The following is an 18,994-nucleotide window of genomic DNA, read 5'->3' as shown; positions in this document are numbered from 1 at the left end:
AGGCTCCAGGGGCCCCTTTGCTGCCCCACGCAGGGTACACGGACGTTCGCCACATACCGCCCACGCGGGCCTACTGCGCATGTCCGGTTTCTCCGCTCTGCGCGGGCGCCGGGAACGGGGGAAAAGGCTAGGGCTGCCTACTGCGCATGCCCGCGCCGTCTGCCTCCAGACCTGGGTGGTAACAAGGACGCGCGGAGGGCGCCGGCCAATCAGCGCGATTGAGGGCGGGGCTTTCCGCAGCGACTTCCGGCAATAAACCAGGACGCGCCGGCGCGGTCAGCGGGACGCCGCGGGAGTCCGCACTCCAGGTGGGGCCCGGGTTTTTGGCGCGCAGGTAGGGACAGGGTGTAGCAGCTCCAGGTGCGCGCTTGTTTTGGGAATCAGACCGTGGGTGCGCCAGGTGGGGTCCCCTGCGCATGCTCGGCCCACCTTCCGCGACCGGCCCTCCGCCCGGCGTCCGAGGAGCCCGGGTGTCCCCACGCCGTGGGCCCCGCTCGCTGCGCGGGCCGGGGGCCCCTCCTTCCCGCCGCCCACCCCGCCCGCCAGCCCCGACTGGGAACCCTTGTCCCCGGGGCCGCTCTGGGCCGGTCTCCGGCCCCCCCGCCTCCGTCTCGCGGTCGCAGCTCCGCCCTCTCCGCGGGGGCTCCGGCAGCTGAGGGTCCGAATGTTGCGTCCCCGGCCGGGAGCCCCGCTTGGACCTTTCCGTCCCTCCCCGGCTCGTGCGAGCTCGTCCCGAAAGCGCGGGATTCGGGAGCGTCGCTTCCTCCCCCGTGAAGCACTTACAATGCCGCCGGGTCAGGAAACGCAGTTTCTTTTATTTTTTCACACTCCATCCCTCCCGCGTTGTAAACGCTCTCCGCTCCTTGAAGCGTCTGTGGTGACCTCTCAGGACCCCCGCAGTGAACCCCGAGTTTGCCATTTCTTGATGTTCTTTCTTGATCGAATTCTTTTGCTCTTACAATCCATATTCACATTTGACCCTAGATTGTTTGACTGTAAATTACTTGGAAATTTTGTAAGGAAAGCAAAGCATTAAGAAAGGTCAAGTGCTTATCCAGTTGAGGACCAGTCACTGCTTCTTAGGACAATTAAAATTTATTTTTTCAAAATTTGTGATAAAAAACTACAAATTGTTCTGGGGTCACCCGCGACAGACGACCACCAGAGTTTGTGATTGAATTTTGGAGCCTTTATTAGCTGGCCAGTGGCTACAGTTGCGGCGTCTCACCCATGTGAGAGCCAAACTGCAGCCCCGACCCTCAGTTCTTCTCACTTTATGCTCAGTAACCACAAAGGCACTGCGGGAAAGGGGTTTCCAACAATTTGTCAGGCTGTCAGCTTTTGGTACAGGAAACAAGGGGGAACCTTTAGCAACACAAAAGGAACGATTTAAACACAATGTCTTACAATGAGTTATGGGGTTATGCTTGGCCGGAGCGGAGCGTGACTGGTTTGTTCTTTCTATGGGAACTCGGGCGGGGGCGGTGATTATTGGGCTGGCTTGTCGGGCCTTGTCCTGTACAGTAGGGATCTTGTTCTACCTGTACTGTTAGTTCCTTAGGTATATTCTTCTGGCCATGGTGGCCAGAACAAAATGGGGGGGAACTTCTTTGCCAATTTTTCCTCTGAAGGTGCCTTACTGTTACCGTCCTCAGAACCTTTCATTCTGTTTTTAGTATATTTATAGCCTAGTTCTTGTTCAGCACTTACAGTCTTTATTGTTTCATAACTGCTGTAAGGTTACTCAGTTTCCTTTCTATCTAATTTAAAAACAAATAGCAAAATATATGTAGCCTTTTGAAGTTTGTTAGAGTTATGTTTCCTGTCTGGTTTTCCTTGTCTTATTGTTTTTGTATTTAAATCAATCCTTACTTCAGGTTATTTTTGGTGACCTGTGTAATACCAGGTAAATGATGTAAAAAAACACACTGCAGTTTTATGACACTGTTTCAGGGGGCGTTCAGGAGCTGCTGCTACACAAATACAGCGACAGCATTGACCGTGGAGTGACAGGCGACTCTGCCTCAGTTTCTTCACCTACAAAATGGAGAATTAACCCTGTAAAATGGGGGTGAGAACATTTCCTACCTTGTAGGGAGATCATACAGGTAAATTGTTAGAGTAATGCCGGCCCCCAGGAAGATCTAACATATGTTTGCTGTTATTTGCATTAGTTAACAAATAGTATGCTTGTGGAAGGAAAGACCTTTCCGGATGAGTCTGACTCTCTCGTGTCAGGAATTTCCACTGCACATGAACTTGGTGAGGCATGTCCTGCAGCTCCACCCTCTCTTCTGCCACCTGAAGTATAGAGGAAGGGAAGGTGTGCTTTAGTTTGGCACATGTGCTCGCTCTCATCAGTTGGCATAAAATGTGCATAAGATTGTTAACTGTACCAGCTGTTTGACAGCTGAGGTGCCACCCTTTGAAAAGTTGCTTTTATACATTTAATTTTCAAGAGTAATTTCTAGTTTTTATTTTTGCATTTTGAAATTCTCAAAACAAGGTAATTTTAATTAAAGTAAACTTATAAAACCCTAGCAATTAGGTCTTTGGCAGAACAGATACATTAATTCTCAAAAAAGTGATGGGTCATCTTCATTCTAAAAGTTGACTGATGTTTACTGAATTGCAAAGTTAGACGCCTCAGACTGGGAATATTTTTGAAAATTTGAGACAGGCCTTTCAGATGAAATTTGTCTTTGTTCCCCTCCCCACAGCCCATGTTTTTTTGTTTTTGTTGTAGAATTACTGTGCTTATGAAGTCTGCGCTTTTTAGTTCGTGATCTGTATGACATTATACTTTAAAATAAAACTTTATTGTAATCCAAACAGCATAACGTGACAAATCTATGGAATGCATTCATCTACAGTAAGACAAGTATTTTCCTCTGTTGAAAATAAAAACCTCAGAAATGTACTACATTTATTTCTGTGGTCCATTTAGATGCATTTTGCTTCTTCCAACCCAAGGAAATACAAACACTCAGCAGCTGAAAAATTCAGGCCAGCTGTATTCATTTCCAAAGAGTTTTAAAGTCAAAATGAATTATCTTTAGCGTTTTGGTAGTTGTGAAGGAATCGACTGTCTTACTGGGAACACCAAGCTGACTTTCTACAGTGGAAACTCTGTTAGTGGGTTTGCTTATGAGGCCTGAACATAAGTGTATTAAGTAATGGACATTGTCTCTGAATAGCTGAGTACAAAGTTGGTCTGTCATAAAGTTTTAGAATATTGTATTAGCGGAGGTGTCGGCAAGCAGTTCCTCTTGCCTAATTAGTTCTTTCTGCTTGTTTTCCCATTTTATCTGTCCTGCCATCCCTGGCAAGTAATTCTCAAAACAGCTACTGCAAATGTTGCTACATAGCTTGGTAGCTTTTCATTGTTTAGAGAGTAAAGTCCAAGCGCCTTTGATACTAGCATTGTCTGTGATCTGGCTTCCAGTTGCCTTCTTGGCGTTTACTTGCCAGCCTTCCTGTAGATTTCTCGGTTCAGCCAACCTGTTCTGCTCATCATTCCCACGGGAGTCACGAGGGACATGCGTTGCTATCTGCGTATTTTTTCACCCACCCCCTCTGTGATTGGTGCTTTGTCCTTGCCCTCCATTCACTTGAGGTCTTACGGAGCTTTAAGGCCAAGCCCATGTCCTGTTCTCTTCAGTGTTTTCCCAGGTCACGTGCTTTTTCTCTCTGAATTTCTTTCAGTGATTCTCTACTACTCATTCAGTACCCACGTTAGAAAATTGCACATGTGTATGTATTTTTATATGTTTTAAGTATATTTGCGTGTATTATTACATTGTGTGTGTGGGCTTTCTCATTTATATTGCTGCTACTGTTCTTTAGTTTCTCAGCTAGATGGTGCACCCTAATGGAAGGTGCACATAGCACAGTAGTGCATTTGGCCTGTGCTTACCTGTTTTTCGTTGGAGTAATCCTGTATTTGGTCTGTTGAGCAATATTCTGCACCGTTGCCACTTGATTTGTTTCTTTAAATCACAGAATGCTGAATCCACAGAATGATACTGAGAAACACTTTGACACCAGTCAAAGATGGTCTTAAAAGACATTTTTCTCATGTATGTTTTTTATGAGATTAAATTTGCCATTTAAGAATCACCTGTTACATCATGGGACTTTGTAGAGTGTTGTCTGGCCTATAACTGAAGCTTCATGAAAATAAAAAATCAGATGCATGCTATTGGAAGCAGTCTTAGATAATCCTGCAGATTGGCTGGGCATGGGTGGTGGCTTTTGCATTTTAGGGTGACCAGGTTGTGAAACAAGTCTGCAAGAGGAGGCTTGTCAAAAAAGCGTTAAGATTTAAGGAGTGATTTTTAAGTATCTTCTACAGCAAGAATTTAAAATAATATATGACGGGAAAACGTGTTCTGCTTGCAGACTAGGTTAGGAAGGTCTTGCGATCCTCTTGGTACAAAGGAAAATTACTTCATCATACATTTCATCTATCATTTCAGGAACTGAGCACTTGTAGTTGACCCAGCATTATTGTTGAAGACTTATAATTTCCTTCTGAAAATTTTTGTCTTATCTAAACCATTACAAATGCCTATTGAATAACCTTCGTTAGTTATACTAAGTATAGTTGGGAGATGGTATTGGAACATTTTCATCTCTCATGTACTCTATAAATAGTCCACATTAGTGAAATATGCCAAGTCTACTTTGGGACATTAGATTAATATAACCTATTACTTCATTGAAACTGTTGAGTTATCAGCTACTGTTTTGTAGCTAAATTCAATGTATACTTTTCAATTCTTACAATACTGGCTTCTTTATAGCATTTTCCTCTTTGTACATCGTTTCTTTCTTAAAATACATTGTTGTCTTGACACCTAACTTGCTCCCCCACCTGTATGTCTCTTTTCAGTTTCCTTTCTTGGCTTATCTTCATCTGCTTGTCACCTAAATGCCAGTGTCCCTTAGAGTTGTTTCCTTGGCTCGCGCTACTCTTTTCCTGTCCTGCTTTCCAGCCTTACTCTCTCTTCTGGGCCATGGATCTATAGGGCATGTGTTCATTCAGCGTTACCGAGCTCCTGTTGTGTGCCTGGCATTGTTCAAGGTAATTGGGTCACAGAGTTGAACAAGACATTGTGCTTTCTTGGAAGAAATCATACAGTAAACGTGTAAGTGTTCTAGACAGCACTTACTACTGGGCCATCACTGGGTCCTGGCGGAGAGACATGGGAGGGAACACTCTAGCAGCACGGGGAGTGTTGGGTCAGGTGGTCAGGAAGCCTTTTTGGGGCTGTGAGGTTCTGAACCAGTAATGTGAACACCTGGGCCATCCTTAGCCCTCACTGTGCAGGAGAGTCACTGGTGGACCTTAAAAAAAATGTAGCCATCACCACAGATACTCATAGAATTGGTCTGGGATGGGGCCAAGCACTTGTAATTTTTAAAAGTTTCCAAGACTTAATGCTCAGCAGGGTTGAGAACCACTGGCCAGAGAAAAGCACCTCAAGGCAGTGGGAGAGCTAGTATTCGAGGTCTTGCGCTCACCTGTTTATAAGCTTTATGAAGGTGATAACATGTTTCATCTTTTTTAAGGCATAATTTTTATAACTGGAGTCTACTGTAGTGCCTGTCACCGTAGGCATAGCAAGCCTGCCAGGCACATCCAAAACTGAAATCGACACCTCTTCTCTATCCCTCACCTCACACATCCAGCCAATCTGGCGCTGCTCCCTGCCCCGGTCCTTTTCCTAGGGTAGCTCAGAACACTGTCGTTTGTTTCCCTTGGAGTCAGTGGGAGAGCCGAGGGAGCACATAGGTAGAAGCCCTGATTGCGAGTGCCTGACCGCTGCAGTGTTTCTTCTTCTCGCTGTTCCAGTTGCAGCCACACCCTCTCACTGTTCAGAGGCCAGCACTCAGTAGCCTCTAGTCCTAACTATATTTTCTCCAGGTGTAACCCTGATTTCTTTATAAAGCTCAGGCGTGACCTAATCACTCGCCTGGAAGTTCCTTTCTACGCCCTAGGACCCCTCTGCCTTGACTGTCCTCCATCACTTCTCCACTCTCACTCCCAGCCCCTCCCACTGCTCTCATTTAGGCTTCAACCAGATCAAACAAAGTACAGTTGATGGACATGAATATGCTTCATTTGTGTTGCTTCTAATTTCTGCAGAAGAGAGTTCCATTTGGGGAAGGCACCCTGCTCTCCCTCTCCCTCTCCCTCTCGAGCTGTGAGCCTGGATGTGTCCTGTACTCAGCCCTTTGTGGCCTGTGCAGCATCGAGCTAGTAAGTCCACCAGTGCGCATACTGTCTGGTCATTTTAGTACAACTGAGGCACCGTTATCTTCACCGTTTTATCACCAGTGTCTAGGCAGCATACTTTTTAAAGATTAATGAATAAATGTTCTAAGTGAAAAGAAACTTGCCAATTACACATACCTTTTTAACATAAATCAACTGTTTTTGTAGAACTATGCCATTTCTGGGTCAGGACTGGAGATCCCCTGGATGGAGTTGGATTAAAACGGAAGACGGCTGGAAAAGATGTGAATCTTGGAGCGAGGGGCTGGACAGAGAGGAGAACCAGCACAGCGTGGACCACAGCACGTATGCCAGAGCTAAGCAGGGCACCATTTAAGAGCCTGCTTAGCATTTATGGTTTTATTTATTTTTCAAGTTGCTGCAAAGCTCTGAAACTTGTCGTCTGGCTGAGATTTGCCCACACAGGCTGGTGTGAGGAAAGAAGTTATTTGTCGAAGGTCTGAGCCAGCGGGTTGCCTGGTGCCCACATGCAGCTGCTGCTCTTGTTCCCAAGTGAGGGCTCACTGTCTGAGGCTCACAGAAGCCAACACTATGGCACCAGCTTATGAGAAAAGAAAAGGCTTTTGTTGTGAAGTCAGCCAGCAAGGATACGGGCAAGGCTTCAATCTGTCTCCTGGACCCAGGGTCCAGGGAAGTTTTAAGGGGTCACAGGGCACAGGCTGGTTTTCGGAAGCGCTGGCTGGGCAGGTTTCCGTTGGCGTGTTTGGGGAATTTGGCTGTCCCAGGGTGACCCGACTGAGGTCTTGGTGGGGAGATGGCGCTGTTCACAGAGCTGTTGCAGGAACTGTGTGACTTGGTGAAGGAGAGGCGTTGGAGAGCAGTGTCTGGACATGGTCTGTGAGGTATTCGTGGCATTTCCCATCAGGTTTCAGGGCTGTGGGGGGCTCTGTGGAGGAGGGTGGAGAGACATGCCCATCTCCTGTGAGCGCTGGACTAGTGAAGGAGCCAGCGCTGGCATGCCGCACTCAACTCTGCCTGAGGGGATGCTCTGAGGCTTCCCCTTTGCATTTAATGTATTACATCTTTATTGCATCATTTTATTTACATCTCATTAGACATTCAATTTCCTATCCAGATTTGAATATTTAAGATTTATTTCGGTTATTTGGTTCTTGGTGGGCATAGCAGTGGAGGTGATTGTAAATCTGGGAGTCCCCGAGAACTGTCCTCAACTCTAGTCGTCCCAGATTTCCCAGTAGTGGAATTCTCTTAAAAAAACATTATAAAATTGCAGGTCCCCCAAGGAAAAAAGAAAAGAAACTGCATTTTTGGTTCCCTTACAAAAATGCAAAACCAGTCTCTGGTCAACATGAGGGACAGAGAACGCATGGGATCTTCTGGCCCTTGAAATGAGAGCTGTGCTCCCGAGGCCACAGTGCCTAGACGAGACTTTCCTGCACTGTTATGTAGTTAAGTTGGTGTTTTTCCCTCAGGATCTTTAGTGTTGTTACAGCTTTCCGTAAAAGCCCAGATGGCTTTCCTTATATTTTTTTCTTCAGTGACCAGAAAGAAAAATGTGACTTAGAAAGTTGGCACAAGGTGAGACCAGTCCTGTGTGTTTCATGGCATTTGTGTTACTGCCTGTTCAATGGTGGTGATTCCATTTGGATCAGAAGGTCTGTCTCTGGCTTTGTTTTATGTCTGTTATAAACCAGCAGGAACATCGAAGCCTTGACATTCGTAGTAGGAGGAGTGGAAGTTCTTTTTCAGCAGAGATCCTGTTCTGCACAGAAGAAATGTAGATTATTTACAGTTTTTAAAATGGATTTCAGGTTGTGAAAGAGTGAAAAGAAATAAAATAGGCAAGAATGAACAAGCCCTGTATTTATTTACCAAAGAAAAGGAATGAAAACACATTTGCTTCAGAAGAAATATCCTTGCAACTGCTAAGGACTGAAGTGAGGTGAGACATTTGGAGAAGCTGTGGAGGGAAAGCAAGGAAGCAATCCTGGGTCTGCAGTGGGTGAGGCTCACTGAGCTCCTGGAGAGCTCGGGAAGCACTGATAGGAATTCTTTGTGTTTGGTAGAATCCACGAGGAACGGCACCTGGCCCTGGCCTTGGTTTGTTGGGAGGTTAGTAGTCAGTCTGTTCACATTTCTGTTCACGGGTCAGTGATGGTAGGTTGTGTGCCTGGGGCTGAGCTGTTTGTTCTCAGTTGTGCGGCTTGTTCATGTAGGTGCTTAGGACCCTTCCTATTTCCTGGTGTGAGTTGCACCATCGCCCTTCATTTCTGAAGTTGAGGCTTATTTCTTCTCTTGGTGAGTCTAGCTAGGTGTCTGCTGGTTTTGTTTGTTTGTTTATTTATTTAAAAACAGCTCCTAGTTTCATTGGTCTTTTCTACTGTAGGTTTTTTTGTCTCTCGTTTATTTTTGCTCTGATCTTTATTTCCTTGTTATTTTCTTAGTTCCTTGAGGTGTAATGTTAGGGTGCTTATTTGAAAACTTTCTTGTTTCTTGACTAGGCATTTATCACTGTGAACCCCCTTGTTAGAACTGCTTTTGCTGCATCCCATAAGTTTTGGTGTATTTCATTTTCATTCGTCTCAGGGTACTTTTAAATTTCTTTTTTGATTTCCTGTCTGTCACACTGGTTGTTCAATAGCATATTGTTTAATCTCCACATTCTGTGATGTTTCCCATTTCATTCTTATAATTGTTTTCTAGTTCATACCATCGTGGTCAGAAAAGGTGCTTGATATAATTTCGATCTCAACTTTTTAAAGACTTGCTTTGTGGCCCAGCATATGATCTGCCCTGGAAAATGTTCCATGTGCACTTCAGCAGAAGGTGTGCTGTCTTGCTTTTGGATGGAAAATGCTGTATGTCTGTTGAGTCCATGGGTCTAACGTGTCATTTAAGGCCAATGTTTACACTACATTGGATCAGGGATGAGGCAAATTATTAGTCATATCGGGTATCATACTGGCACATTAACTTTTTTCCAGAGTGTTTATACTTTGTTTATAATCTCCCTCTTTCAACAAAGCATCTTGAAGTCTGAAACTGTGTTGGTTGAGCCTGTCAAAACCTGTGGGACACTCTAAAACATGTTCAGCACTTCCTGAAATACCATTCTCAAAAGAACCAGGATAAATCTTAGGTTTCTCAAAACAAAAAGAATATATTAGACATCAGTTGTGTAATATCAAATTGTGATGTGTTGCTTTGAAAATTAACTTCGTGCTTTCAGAATTTGACATGGTTTTTATTTTGATCTCCTAAATTGCAAACCAGATTTTTATTATCATTTTTAAAAATGAAAAGCCAAATGAAGATATCCCTGTAAAGATATTTTAACAAAACGTATCTTTATTTCAGACTCTTAAGTAGTGAAGATGAAGACCTACTCCCCAGTGAAGAGCATGGATATGCCCCCAAAAAACGGAAAAAGGATCATTTCAGAGATGACAGCAGTGCTCAGTGTAAGATTGTTTTCATTAAAAATTGTATGTTTTGCTTGAGTATGTTTGCACACTAAATTGCTCTCACATGCTCTTAGGAGAGGTGAGACAGAGGTGTCTTACCCAGAGTTCTCCAGTGTGGCCCATAGACCTAGTGATCAACCATTCTCTTAGTAAGATTTGCAAAAACAAAACAAAGATAGTAAAACCCACAAAAGAGCCTGCACATCTGAGTGAGTGAATGGTGGTCACCATCAGTACATTCCCAGGCAGTGAGGCCAAACCTGAGGGGTCATGACTTTGGACTTGTGTTGCAGGAGATGCTGCTGTTCAGAGCAGGACATGAACATGGTTAGAGCTGGGTTAGCACCTGGGTAGGAGGGAGGGGCCTGGAGGCAGCCACTCACCTGTGCAGTCCTGCTCTGCACTGTGCACTACCCTGAGCCATGAGAAGTGCTCTCTTGTGTTCATCTGCTGAGGGACGACAGGCCTTGTGGGGGTAGTCATCATGACCCTTAAAGCTTTGGGATTTAATTACATGAAAATTTTACTTGAATTGAATACAGTACAGAAGTACTGACAGAAGAATAGAAGTTTTTATTAATTACATAATAATTTGTTAATAATTGTGTTTTTATAATGACTTATGTTTTCATATTACTACAGTCATTAGTAACACTAATTTTCTTCTAAGTTACCAAGAGTTTGTACTGTCTAAAATCATTTTTTATGTAGAGTTATGTTTCAGCACCTCTTAAATTGATGTTAGGAAACAAAGAATTCTGTTTACGTTTAACAAGTAAAAGCGTCTTCTAGCTGTACATCAGATAATTTAATTAACATGCGATTATTTTAAGTTCCTGGAAATCTTCATTTTGAAATGAATCACCAGATTTTAAAAACAAAGTTGATTTTTGTTCTAGGTTTTTATCGTGAGAAATGGATCTATGTCCATAAAGAAAGCACAAGAGAAGTAAGTATTCTCTTGTAAGTAAGTGTACATGTTATGTTGTTTCTGTTGACTGTAATATCTCATTAAATATATTACTTCTTTTGCAGCATCAAACCTGTGGTTCACTCTGACAGATGGAGACATAGGGGATCTTTGAGACAGTGACTCTTGTGTATGAGCGTGTGCACGTGTGTATGGTCAGTGCCCCTGGTACAAACCTGAATCAGCGGAACAGGGTGGGCCCCTAGGTAGTTTGATATTTCCTGTCCACCTCCCACCGAAAGCTGTTAATGCTGAGCTTCAGTGCTAGTAGGGAGCTGTCATAGGTCTCCTATGTTGGGATGGTGAGAACCTTTGTAAACCCTCATTTAACATGTCAAGGAGCTAATGGGACATTCGTAATTAACTATGTATCAGCCAAGAGCAGTTTGAACCTTTCCCCTCCTTTCTTTGGACAAGTTGGAGACATGTATGGTCCGCTCACCTCAGCCATGTCTTTCCTTTTTCTCTCCCTGGTATCTGGGAAGCTCACTTGCATTTTCAGTCTGAGAAACTCAGCACTTGCCTTATTTTGTAGCCACTGGGGGGAATAATTTAGGGAGTAATTGTTTAGTATCTATTCCGTTAGCATGAGTTAACTGTTCCAGAACTGTTAATAATGGATGTTCTGAAACTAGCCTAGCTTCCTGGAAGCTTAAGGATTAGGCTCTAAGGCAGAACTTATATGACCTGTTTGGTGACTGTTAACATTGTTGAGTGGGCCCAAAAGGACTCTGGCCCTTAGCTCACAGCCTGATGCTCCGTTAGAAGACGTTTGGCAGAATCTAATGTCGTGTGAGCTTATTTAAGGCTTAAATATTTCACTTGTTCTGTGCCACCACACTGATTACAGAAAAGAGAACCAACGTAGTCTGTGGGTCTTACTTGGATCTGTGGATCCGAGGATCTGAGGAGCAAAGTTGTAGCCAGGCTGAGGGAGGGAGCAGGACTGGAACTGAGAGCTGCCCCTTCTTTCGCAACTGTCTCTGCATCATCTCTGCTGGCTGCTCACCTGGGTGGACCAGTTATCTCTGCTGCCTATCACATGGCTGACTGTGGCCTCCTGCAGCCTCTGAGCACCCACCTGCATGGTTCCAGGCCCCCATGAGAAGGGCAAGTGCATGTGGTTCAGACATGCTATTTGTTATTTGCTCTATGAATCAGATTTAATTCCCCCCAAAAGAAGAGGCTGTTGTGAGATGGGGGACTACCTGGAAAGGAGTCTCTACACCAGCACTTAGGGTTCTGTTCACTGAGAAGACATTAAAGTGGAAATACCAGCTGTGATTGAGCGCAGATTTTGTCTAATTAAGCTCTGCTTCCCCCACAGCCCCAAGGAAAATACTTTGCACATAGTACATTCAGTAAAAATATGTATTGACTGTTTTAAATAAATGAGTTTTGTTGGTTTGTGGACACATTAGGACTGCTCTTGGGGCTTGGGCACAAACCACAGAGCCTTTCCTGTGCGTCTTTTATCTGAGCCTAAGGCGAGCCTCCTCTCCTAGACCCTCTCCTGCCACTGCTGTGGTTTTCCGTGATTGTTCCCCAGTTTACCTGACCCATGACTCTGAATTGAAAATATCTTTCTATATCTTTGTGTTTCAAATACAAAGATGGAGTTTAAAGTGATGCCTGAAACCTAATGTACAAACCCATCTGTGCAAACCAGTTGGAATACAGGTGCATCATTAGAGAAAACTGTCTACAGGAGAACACTGTTTCCACTCTTAAAAACAATGACGTGTGTTCATTTGTTTTCTTTGACTCCTAGACCTGTGGGTCTAATTACCAGCTTCCCAGGGTGGGTGCTAGGCAGGCCCTGCTCCCGAAGTCATATGCCACCGCCTCCCGCCACTGGTTGCAGAGCCCCTCCCGCAGCCTTGGCCCTGAGTGTTGGGCCGACTTGCAGACCTGCGGGCAGAGGGGCCTTGTTCTCAGCCATGTATTTGTAGTGGACTCTTGACTGTGCCGAGCGCCTGGTATCCGTGTTTGCTGCTGTGTAGGCGAGAATATTCCCACTTATTTTATGGTTTTAGGCCTAATTTGCCCACCCACCAAATGTGTTCCACAGAAGAAATGGGCGAGGTGCTTAGTAAGCATATCTTTGTCTTCTGTCCACAGTGTGAGAGTGTCCCTGCGTCCTGTCCTGATGCTGCTTGAGTGACTAGTCAGCATGGTGTGATTTTACTCAACTCTCACTAAATGTGTGCTAATCATAATGAAGAGAATGTCCTTTGCCAACATTTAAAAGCCATTGAGCACAGACTCACTTGCAGCAAGCATCCGTCCATTTGCCTGAGGGGCTGCCTCGCAGCTGACATATTGCTTGTCTTCCAGCGGCACGGCTACTGCACTCTTGGGGAGGCCTTCACCCGCCTGGACTTCTCCAGTGCCGTCCAGGACGTCCGCAGGTTCAGTTATGTGGTCAGAGTGAGTATCTCGCTGTGAGTGAAACACTCATGTTGCTTTGGGCAACTGCATAACCCTGCGCTTACTGGCTGTGTAGAAAGTACTCACCAGGAGGGGTTCAGGAGAAAATAGGCTGGTGTCGCTCGGGGGGCGGGCTCTGCGCTCTGGTGGGACCAGTCGGCCTCCCGCGCTTTTAGGAGACTTCTCTGAACCACATGTCCGTGCCTGGCACTGCAGGAGATGAGGGAAGCAGATGGTCCTTTGTGGGTTTACCTGACTCACCTGTGTTTCCTATTTCGAGTGTCCAGCAGAGCCCTGCTCCCAGGGAATGCAAGTGAGCAGAGAACAGGAAACTAGCACAGCATAGAGCTCACAAGAGCCAGCTGTGTTACCGATACCTGTGTAGAAGTTTGTATCTTGGCCTACATTCAAAAAGAAAGGCTCTTAGCCATGTACAGTTTGCTCTTACTTGTGTGGTTACCTGCTCTGTGGTTTCTTCACCTCCCTGCTGTTACAGGTGAGCAGGAACTGATGGCTCCTGCAGCTGTTGGGTTTGGAAAGACTTTCCCTGTTGTGGCTTTTAGGTAGTGGAAGTGTTACTAGGAACACTGATGGATGTCAGAGGGGAGGGGGTGGGAGGGACTGGAGGAAAGAAGGTGGAGAGATTAGCCCATAGACACAGCAGTGTGGTGAAGGCCAGAGCAGGGGACGGTGGACAATGGGGACCTCTGTAATAGTGTCAGCAATAAAAAAAAATCACAGTCTGGTTGTGATCATAAAGAATTTTCAGTCTAGCAAATAGGTAGACCTGCTTTTCTCTCTTACAGAACTGAAGCTTTTCTTTCTAAGGAAGGCAGGTTTGATTAAGGAAAACTGCACTGATGAGATTCTGTATTCTTCATTTTTCTGTGGTGGAGGGATTATGAAATGACTTGGCTGGGTTAGAATCTTACCGGTTTGTCAAATGACATCACTGGCATGTAGAATCTGTTTTTTAAGGACTCCCCCCATTGTCAAAGAGCGCAATGCATGTGTTTCCTGGGCAAAACCCCACATGGGTGTACATTTGTGCTTAGGGTCAAGGTTTTAGTACCAATTACAAAATATTTATCTTGATTAAAATTTTCCATTAATACCTGAGAGATAAAAAAGTCTTATGAGAACAAACTTGGGGAGTAGGTAACCTCAAGCCTGAGGCAGTTTTACCTGTTTAGTTAGGTCTTAGCTGGTTTCCTGGTTACCAGGATGGGTATGGGGGCTCCTTTGGTACCGAGCGGGGTGCTGCTTGGAGGCCGCCTCCTGAGTTCTGTGCAGACACATGACATGGGTCTCCATTGCTTGAACTGACACTGGACTTGGTCTTGTTGAAATTGTCAATAATTCAGTAGCCGGGAAGCACGTGTCCTCATGGGTCTGTTTTATGGTGGATGTTCTACATGTCACTTTCATCGTCTTATCACGCTCGGGTTCATTCTTTGAGGGGAAGGGGAGCCTGGGTCTGGTTTGGAGGGTCTGGAGACGGAGTCAAGCTCCTGGCCACTGAGGACATAATGGACACCGGTGTCACTGATCCTGTCACCTGAGCTACCTGGTGATTTTCTGTCCTGTCCATGCCCTGCAATTACTTACTGAGGAGACTTTCTTCAGACAGCTTTTAAAATGGAAATGCCTACTTTAACCTCACTTTAGACAATAATACCTGTGAAATTATAGGGTTTTTTTGTGCTGGTTGTTTTCTAATACATGTAAAATACAGAACTATAAAATTCCATGTATTATGTCTGGGACCCACGGAAGCTGTCCTACCTGTAGCAGTGCTGCGTTCACCTGTATCCCTCCTGGAGATCATGTCACCTCTCCCTCCTCCCTCTGCTGCCTCCTGCTCCTTAAAACACCCTTCACAAGCCACCAAAGTCCCTTCCAAATCCTGATTGCTGATGTCCACCTTCTGTTAAGAGCAAAGACCAACAGAAGCCGGCCAGCCCCCAGTGATGCTCTATTCAGGGCCACCTGCCTGCCCCCACCCCTCCCACACCTGCCACTCTGCTTCCTGTCAGTGTTCTCTTTCCACCTGTGGATTGGCTTGGACATCCCGCCCTGGTCCTCATTATCTCTGGGCGGTGGGGCCTGAGTGCTGCAGCACAGGGTTGTGTGGGGAGCGGCCTGCGTGTTCGACTCCAGTGCCCTGCAGCCCCGAGGGTTCTCACAGCTCTTCTCAGTCCTCAGCAAGGGGACTGCCTGTGTCTCATAACTGGTCTTAGCAGAGCTGTGAACAAGGGGTGGAGAAGCATTTTCTAAACACCTGACAGAGTTTTCCTGTCTTCAGTGGTCTCTGTAATACTGCCCTAAGAACTTATATGAAAATACCAATAGCATGTGTTTTTCAGTTAACATTTTATACAAAGGACTTTCATTCATCTAAAACTAGCAACTTTAAAATGAGACTAATCAATAGTTATATGTAGTTTCTGAATAAAAGTTAGTATTATAAATGGTTTCAGCAGTGTTTGGGGAAGAGTTCATGGCAATGTCCTCATTCCTTGTGTGGTGCTGGCCATGCTGGTGTTGGACACAGGAGGGCGGTTGCTCCGCCCCACGTGAGCAGCCAGGTCCCGTGCCGGGTCCGCTGTCATTCCAAACACATTGTCAGGAAATTAAATTCCAGTGACACTTCCCACCTAACACTGGTCACATGTGTCAGGGAAACCACACTGACAGGTCCTCAGTGGAGAAGACTCAGGTTTTAGGGGCGTGGTCCGAGGCTGTCACAGGCCAGCTCCGGGTCACTGCCACAGGGACCTCTCAACATCACTCCATCTGATGGGTACTCCTGACAGAGTGTCCTGACTACAGGGCAGGACAGCAGCAGCCTCTGCCCGTCCTTGGCTGACAGCTGACCATGTGCTGGTCTGATCTTTGTTCAGAGCACAAGCCGTCTGACTCCCTTTGGAGCAAGAGCTTGCAGAGCGGGGATGCGTTTAGCTCTGCACTGTGATGCCCCCAGCACCAGGACAGGCCCTGTGGAGGGAGTGCACTTGGCTCCAGGCTGCCTCTCTGCCCAGGTGGGGGTCACTTGTCTCCTCACTGCCTCACCTGTACCAGCTCCTTACGTTCTCCAGAGACTCACTGCCTTGGTTCCTTTAGTTCCAGAGCTGTGTTGCCAACGTTACTCGCTTTTGGAGTTGAACTCCTCCCTGTTTTCCAGGTGTTTCATGGATCCTTTAAACAACGAAGCGATGAAAACAACAAAAAGACACATTGACTAGACTATCTGGTTATTTGAAGACTTTGAAACTTTCCTAGTTTCTCGCAAGGACTGTGTAACGTCGACAGCTTACTCCAAGGTGCACAGTGAGGAGCTAGAAATGGAGATTATCAGGACGGCCTGCCTGGAGGCGGTGGGTGGGGCTGGAAGGTACCCCTCTCTCATTTCTTTACTGAGGGATGGTGGCCTCCTCACCTCTGACGTCTGGTAGGACATGACACTGATGTCACAGGAGCCGGTGGAACACTGCTCTGTACCTGGCAGTACATTTGAATGAGCTCGGGAGGTGATTTAGACAAAGGGGAGCAGCTGTGTGCAAACTGTCACGTACCAAGAGACAGAGTCGACAGAGATGTCAGGTCTCGGGAGGAGCACCGTTGTCCTGACAACAGAGAAGTGCTCCTGTTAAGATCTTCATCATTTTATCAACTTTTCCTCTCGGGAATCCAGTGACTTGCTTAAATGTGTCATATGACATTTTAAAGTAGTGGCCAAGTTCAGGGAATCTTAGAATTCCCGTCCTGTTGCTCATCAAGCTTCCACTGGCTGTGTTGAACTTTGAAGGGACCCAGTTGTGGGCAGAGTTACTGTCCTGTGGTCATTTACTTCACGCAGGACCTGAAAATACCTGTTCTTCCTGGAATGAACAAAAGGATGGAGAACGAGCCCCATTTGCACACTTTGTTTTGTGAGTCGCCCCACTTCCTACCATCAAGTGTGCTCCACAAGTTCTTTTGGCAGCATGAACTGGGAGGCAGGACCCTCGCATGATCCCATGTTGCCGGATGTTTACTAAACCTGCAGGCACCTCTCCTTTGCAAGAGAACTTGGTCTTTGGAAATGAAGCAAGTTCATTCTTTATTGTAAAACAGATTGTTCACGAGAGTTCCTTAGCACAAAAAGACATGTTTAATTTTTAAAGGAACTTTTTTACTGTTGAATCAAGAATTGGCCGCTACCCCAGTCATTTTTCCCCTTAAAAGTGCTGGGACGAAGTGCACCAGTGAGATATGTTAATGCCCTTGAAAGTGAGGGGAAAGGAGGAAATCAAGACTCCACAGTGTGGGACCTGCCTACAGTCGAGGGAAGTGCTCTTCAGCCAGCTGGTCAGCTTGACCTCAGCAGGTCACATGTTGTAGCTCTGATGTGTTTGAGAGAAACAACCTAAGTTGATGGTCGTGGTGGGCGGCTGTGTTTGGCTGGTGTGAGCACCATGGCTATGGTGGAGGGCGGCCTTTGTTCAGTTGATGGCACGCCAGCAAAAGCCAGTTCTTTAGGCGAGTACCCAGGTCACTTAGGGATTCAAAGTGTTGTTAGTCAGGGTCTGGAGCACCCAGGACCCTCTTTGTTTTTCTTCAGCTTCCAGCATGTTTATCCTGTCACCTTGGAGTGTGACTCAGCAACCAAGAATTCTTTCATCAACACTAAACTTACAAATTGTGCAGCAATTCAGTTTATATAAACTTCACCAGTCTTTCTTCTTTTATCGATTATCAGAGAGAGAGAGGAAGGGGGAGAGAGAGAAACATAGATTTGTTGTTTCGCTTATTTATGCATCATTGGTTGATTCTTGTATGTTCCCTGACCAGGGGTCGAACCCACAATCTTGGTGTATCGGGATGACACTCTAACCAACTGAGCGACTTGCCAGGGCCTAAAATAATGTTCTCTCTGCCAGTGCTAGGAGTCGGTAAATAAGGCAAGAGTCACATGGGCTGTCAATTCCCAGGAGGGTGGAGAAAAGGGACAATCCAAGAAGTAGGAATCACGTCTCACAGACCATCTGCGTGGCTAGTTCCCAAAATGGGAAAGTCGTTTTTAATGCAGCCTGACTCCGTCTGTGGTGTGATGTCCTGTAACCTTCGGCAGCGGCCCAGGGGTCACAGGCTGTGGAGTCATCGGACCGTCAAGCTCTCCCAGGAATAAAGCACCTGCAGAGCTTGTGACCAAGGTTTGGGCATGAATGGTTCTGCTTGGGCTTCGGAACATCTAGTTGAGAGGTTTCCGCTAGTGTAGAGTTTAGGTCACATTCATTTATTTTTTCCTTTCTGTTAAATGCAGTAAAATTGAGAAAACTTTCTAAAATGAAGTAATCAAATGTCAGATCATTGATGCTGTCATAAACTACTCACCAGGCACTGACTGGCACATGATGGGCAGAAGGCACCTGGCGGGCAGACGGTGCAGACTCTGGTACCACCTGTGTTCCTGTCCTGGCTCCACGCTTTGAGCTGTGTGACTTTCAAGCCATCTTCTTCATCTCCCTGGTCCTTGGTTTTCTCCTTTGTGACCTGGGTAGTAGCACCTGCCTCCAAGGGGTGTTTTGAAAGTTAGATGGCTGATCACGTCGTGTCCTTCAGACAGCCCATGTTCATAGTCCTTCTTGTTTTTGTTCATCGTGGGTTTAAATGAACCTAGAGGAGCTTGAACAGTTGAACTGTCTGTCCAGTGAAGGATGCACTTCCCGTGTTCTGTAAGGCTAACTAAAAATAGAAACCAGCACGTCACTCGTCACCTGTCTACACCTTTCTGCCAGCTCCTGTCACCGTCATAAACATAGGTGTGGTTCGAGGCTGTTCAGGAAGTACCTTGAGTCCCAAACGATATGGTTTCATTTAGCTTCC

The 18,994-nt window shown here is 45.9% G+C and overlaps 1 protein-coding gene across 8 annotated transcripts in view; it reads left to right on the top strand.

The window, feature by feature from the left end:
- The first annotated feature begins 107 nt into the window (after positions 1-107).
- FBXO25 (F-box protein 25) overlaps positions 108-18,994 on the top strand; it is a 28,248-nt gene continuing 9,361 nt past the window's right edge. For 2 of the 8 annotated variants that reach the window (XM_081129801.1, XM_081129797.1), the window contains exons 1-6: positions 215-308; positions 6,152-6,265; positions 6,449-6,586; positions 9,620-9,723; positions 10,626-10,675; positions 13,034-13,126. In XM_081129801.1, coding sequence (XP_080985927.1) covers positions 6,453-6,586; positions 9,620-9,723; positions 10,626-10,675; positions 13,034-13,126 — 381 coding nt within the window. In that variant the 5' untranslated portion in view covers positions 215-308; positions 6,152-6,265; positions 6,449-6,452. Of the gene's footprint in view, positions 335-6,151; positions 6,266-6,448; positions 6,587-6,645; positions 9,089-9,619; positions 9,724-10,625; positions 10,676-13,033; positions 13,127-18,994 lie in introns of those variants that run through there. The other 6 variants (XM_081129798.1, XM_081129796.1, XM_081129800.1 and 3 more) reach the window with 6 other exon arrangements.

Source organism: Miniopterus schreibersii, assembly GCF_964146895.1.
Source record: "Miniopterus schreibersii genome assembly, chromosome: 2".
Taxonomy (NCBI): domain Eukaryota; kingdom Metazoa; phylum Chordata; class Mammalia; order Chiroptera; family Miniopteridae; genus Miniopterus; species Miniopterus schreibersii.
This window is presented reverse-complemented; position numbering and strand designations above follow the sequence as displayed.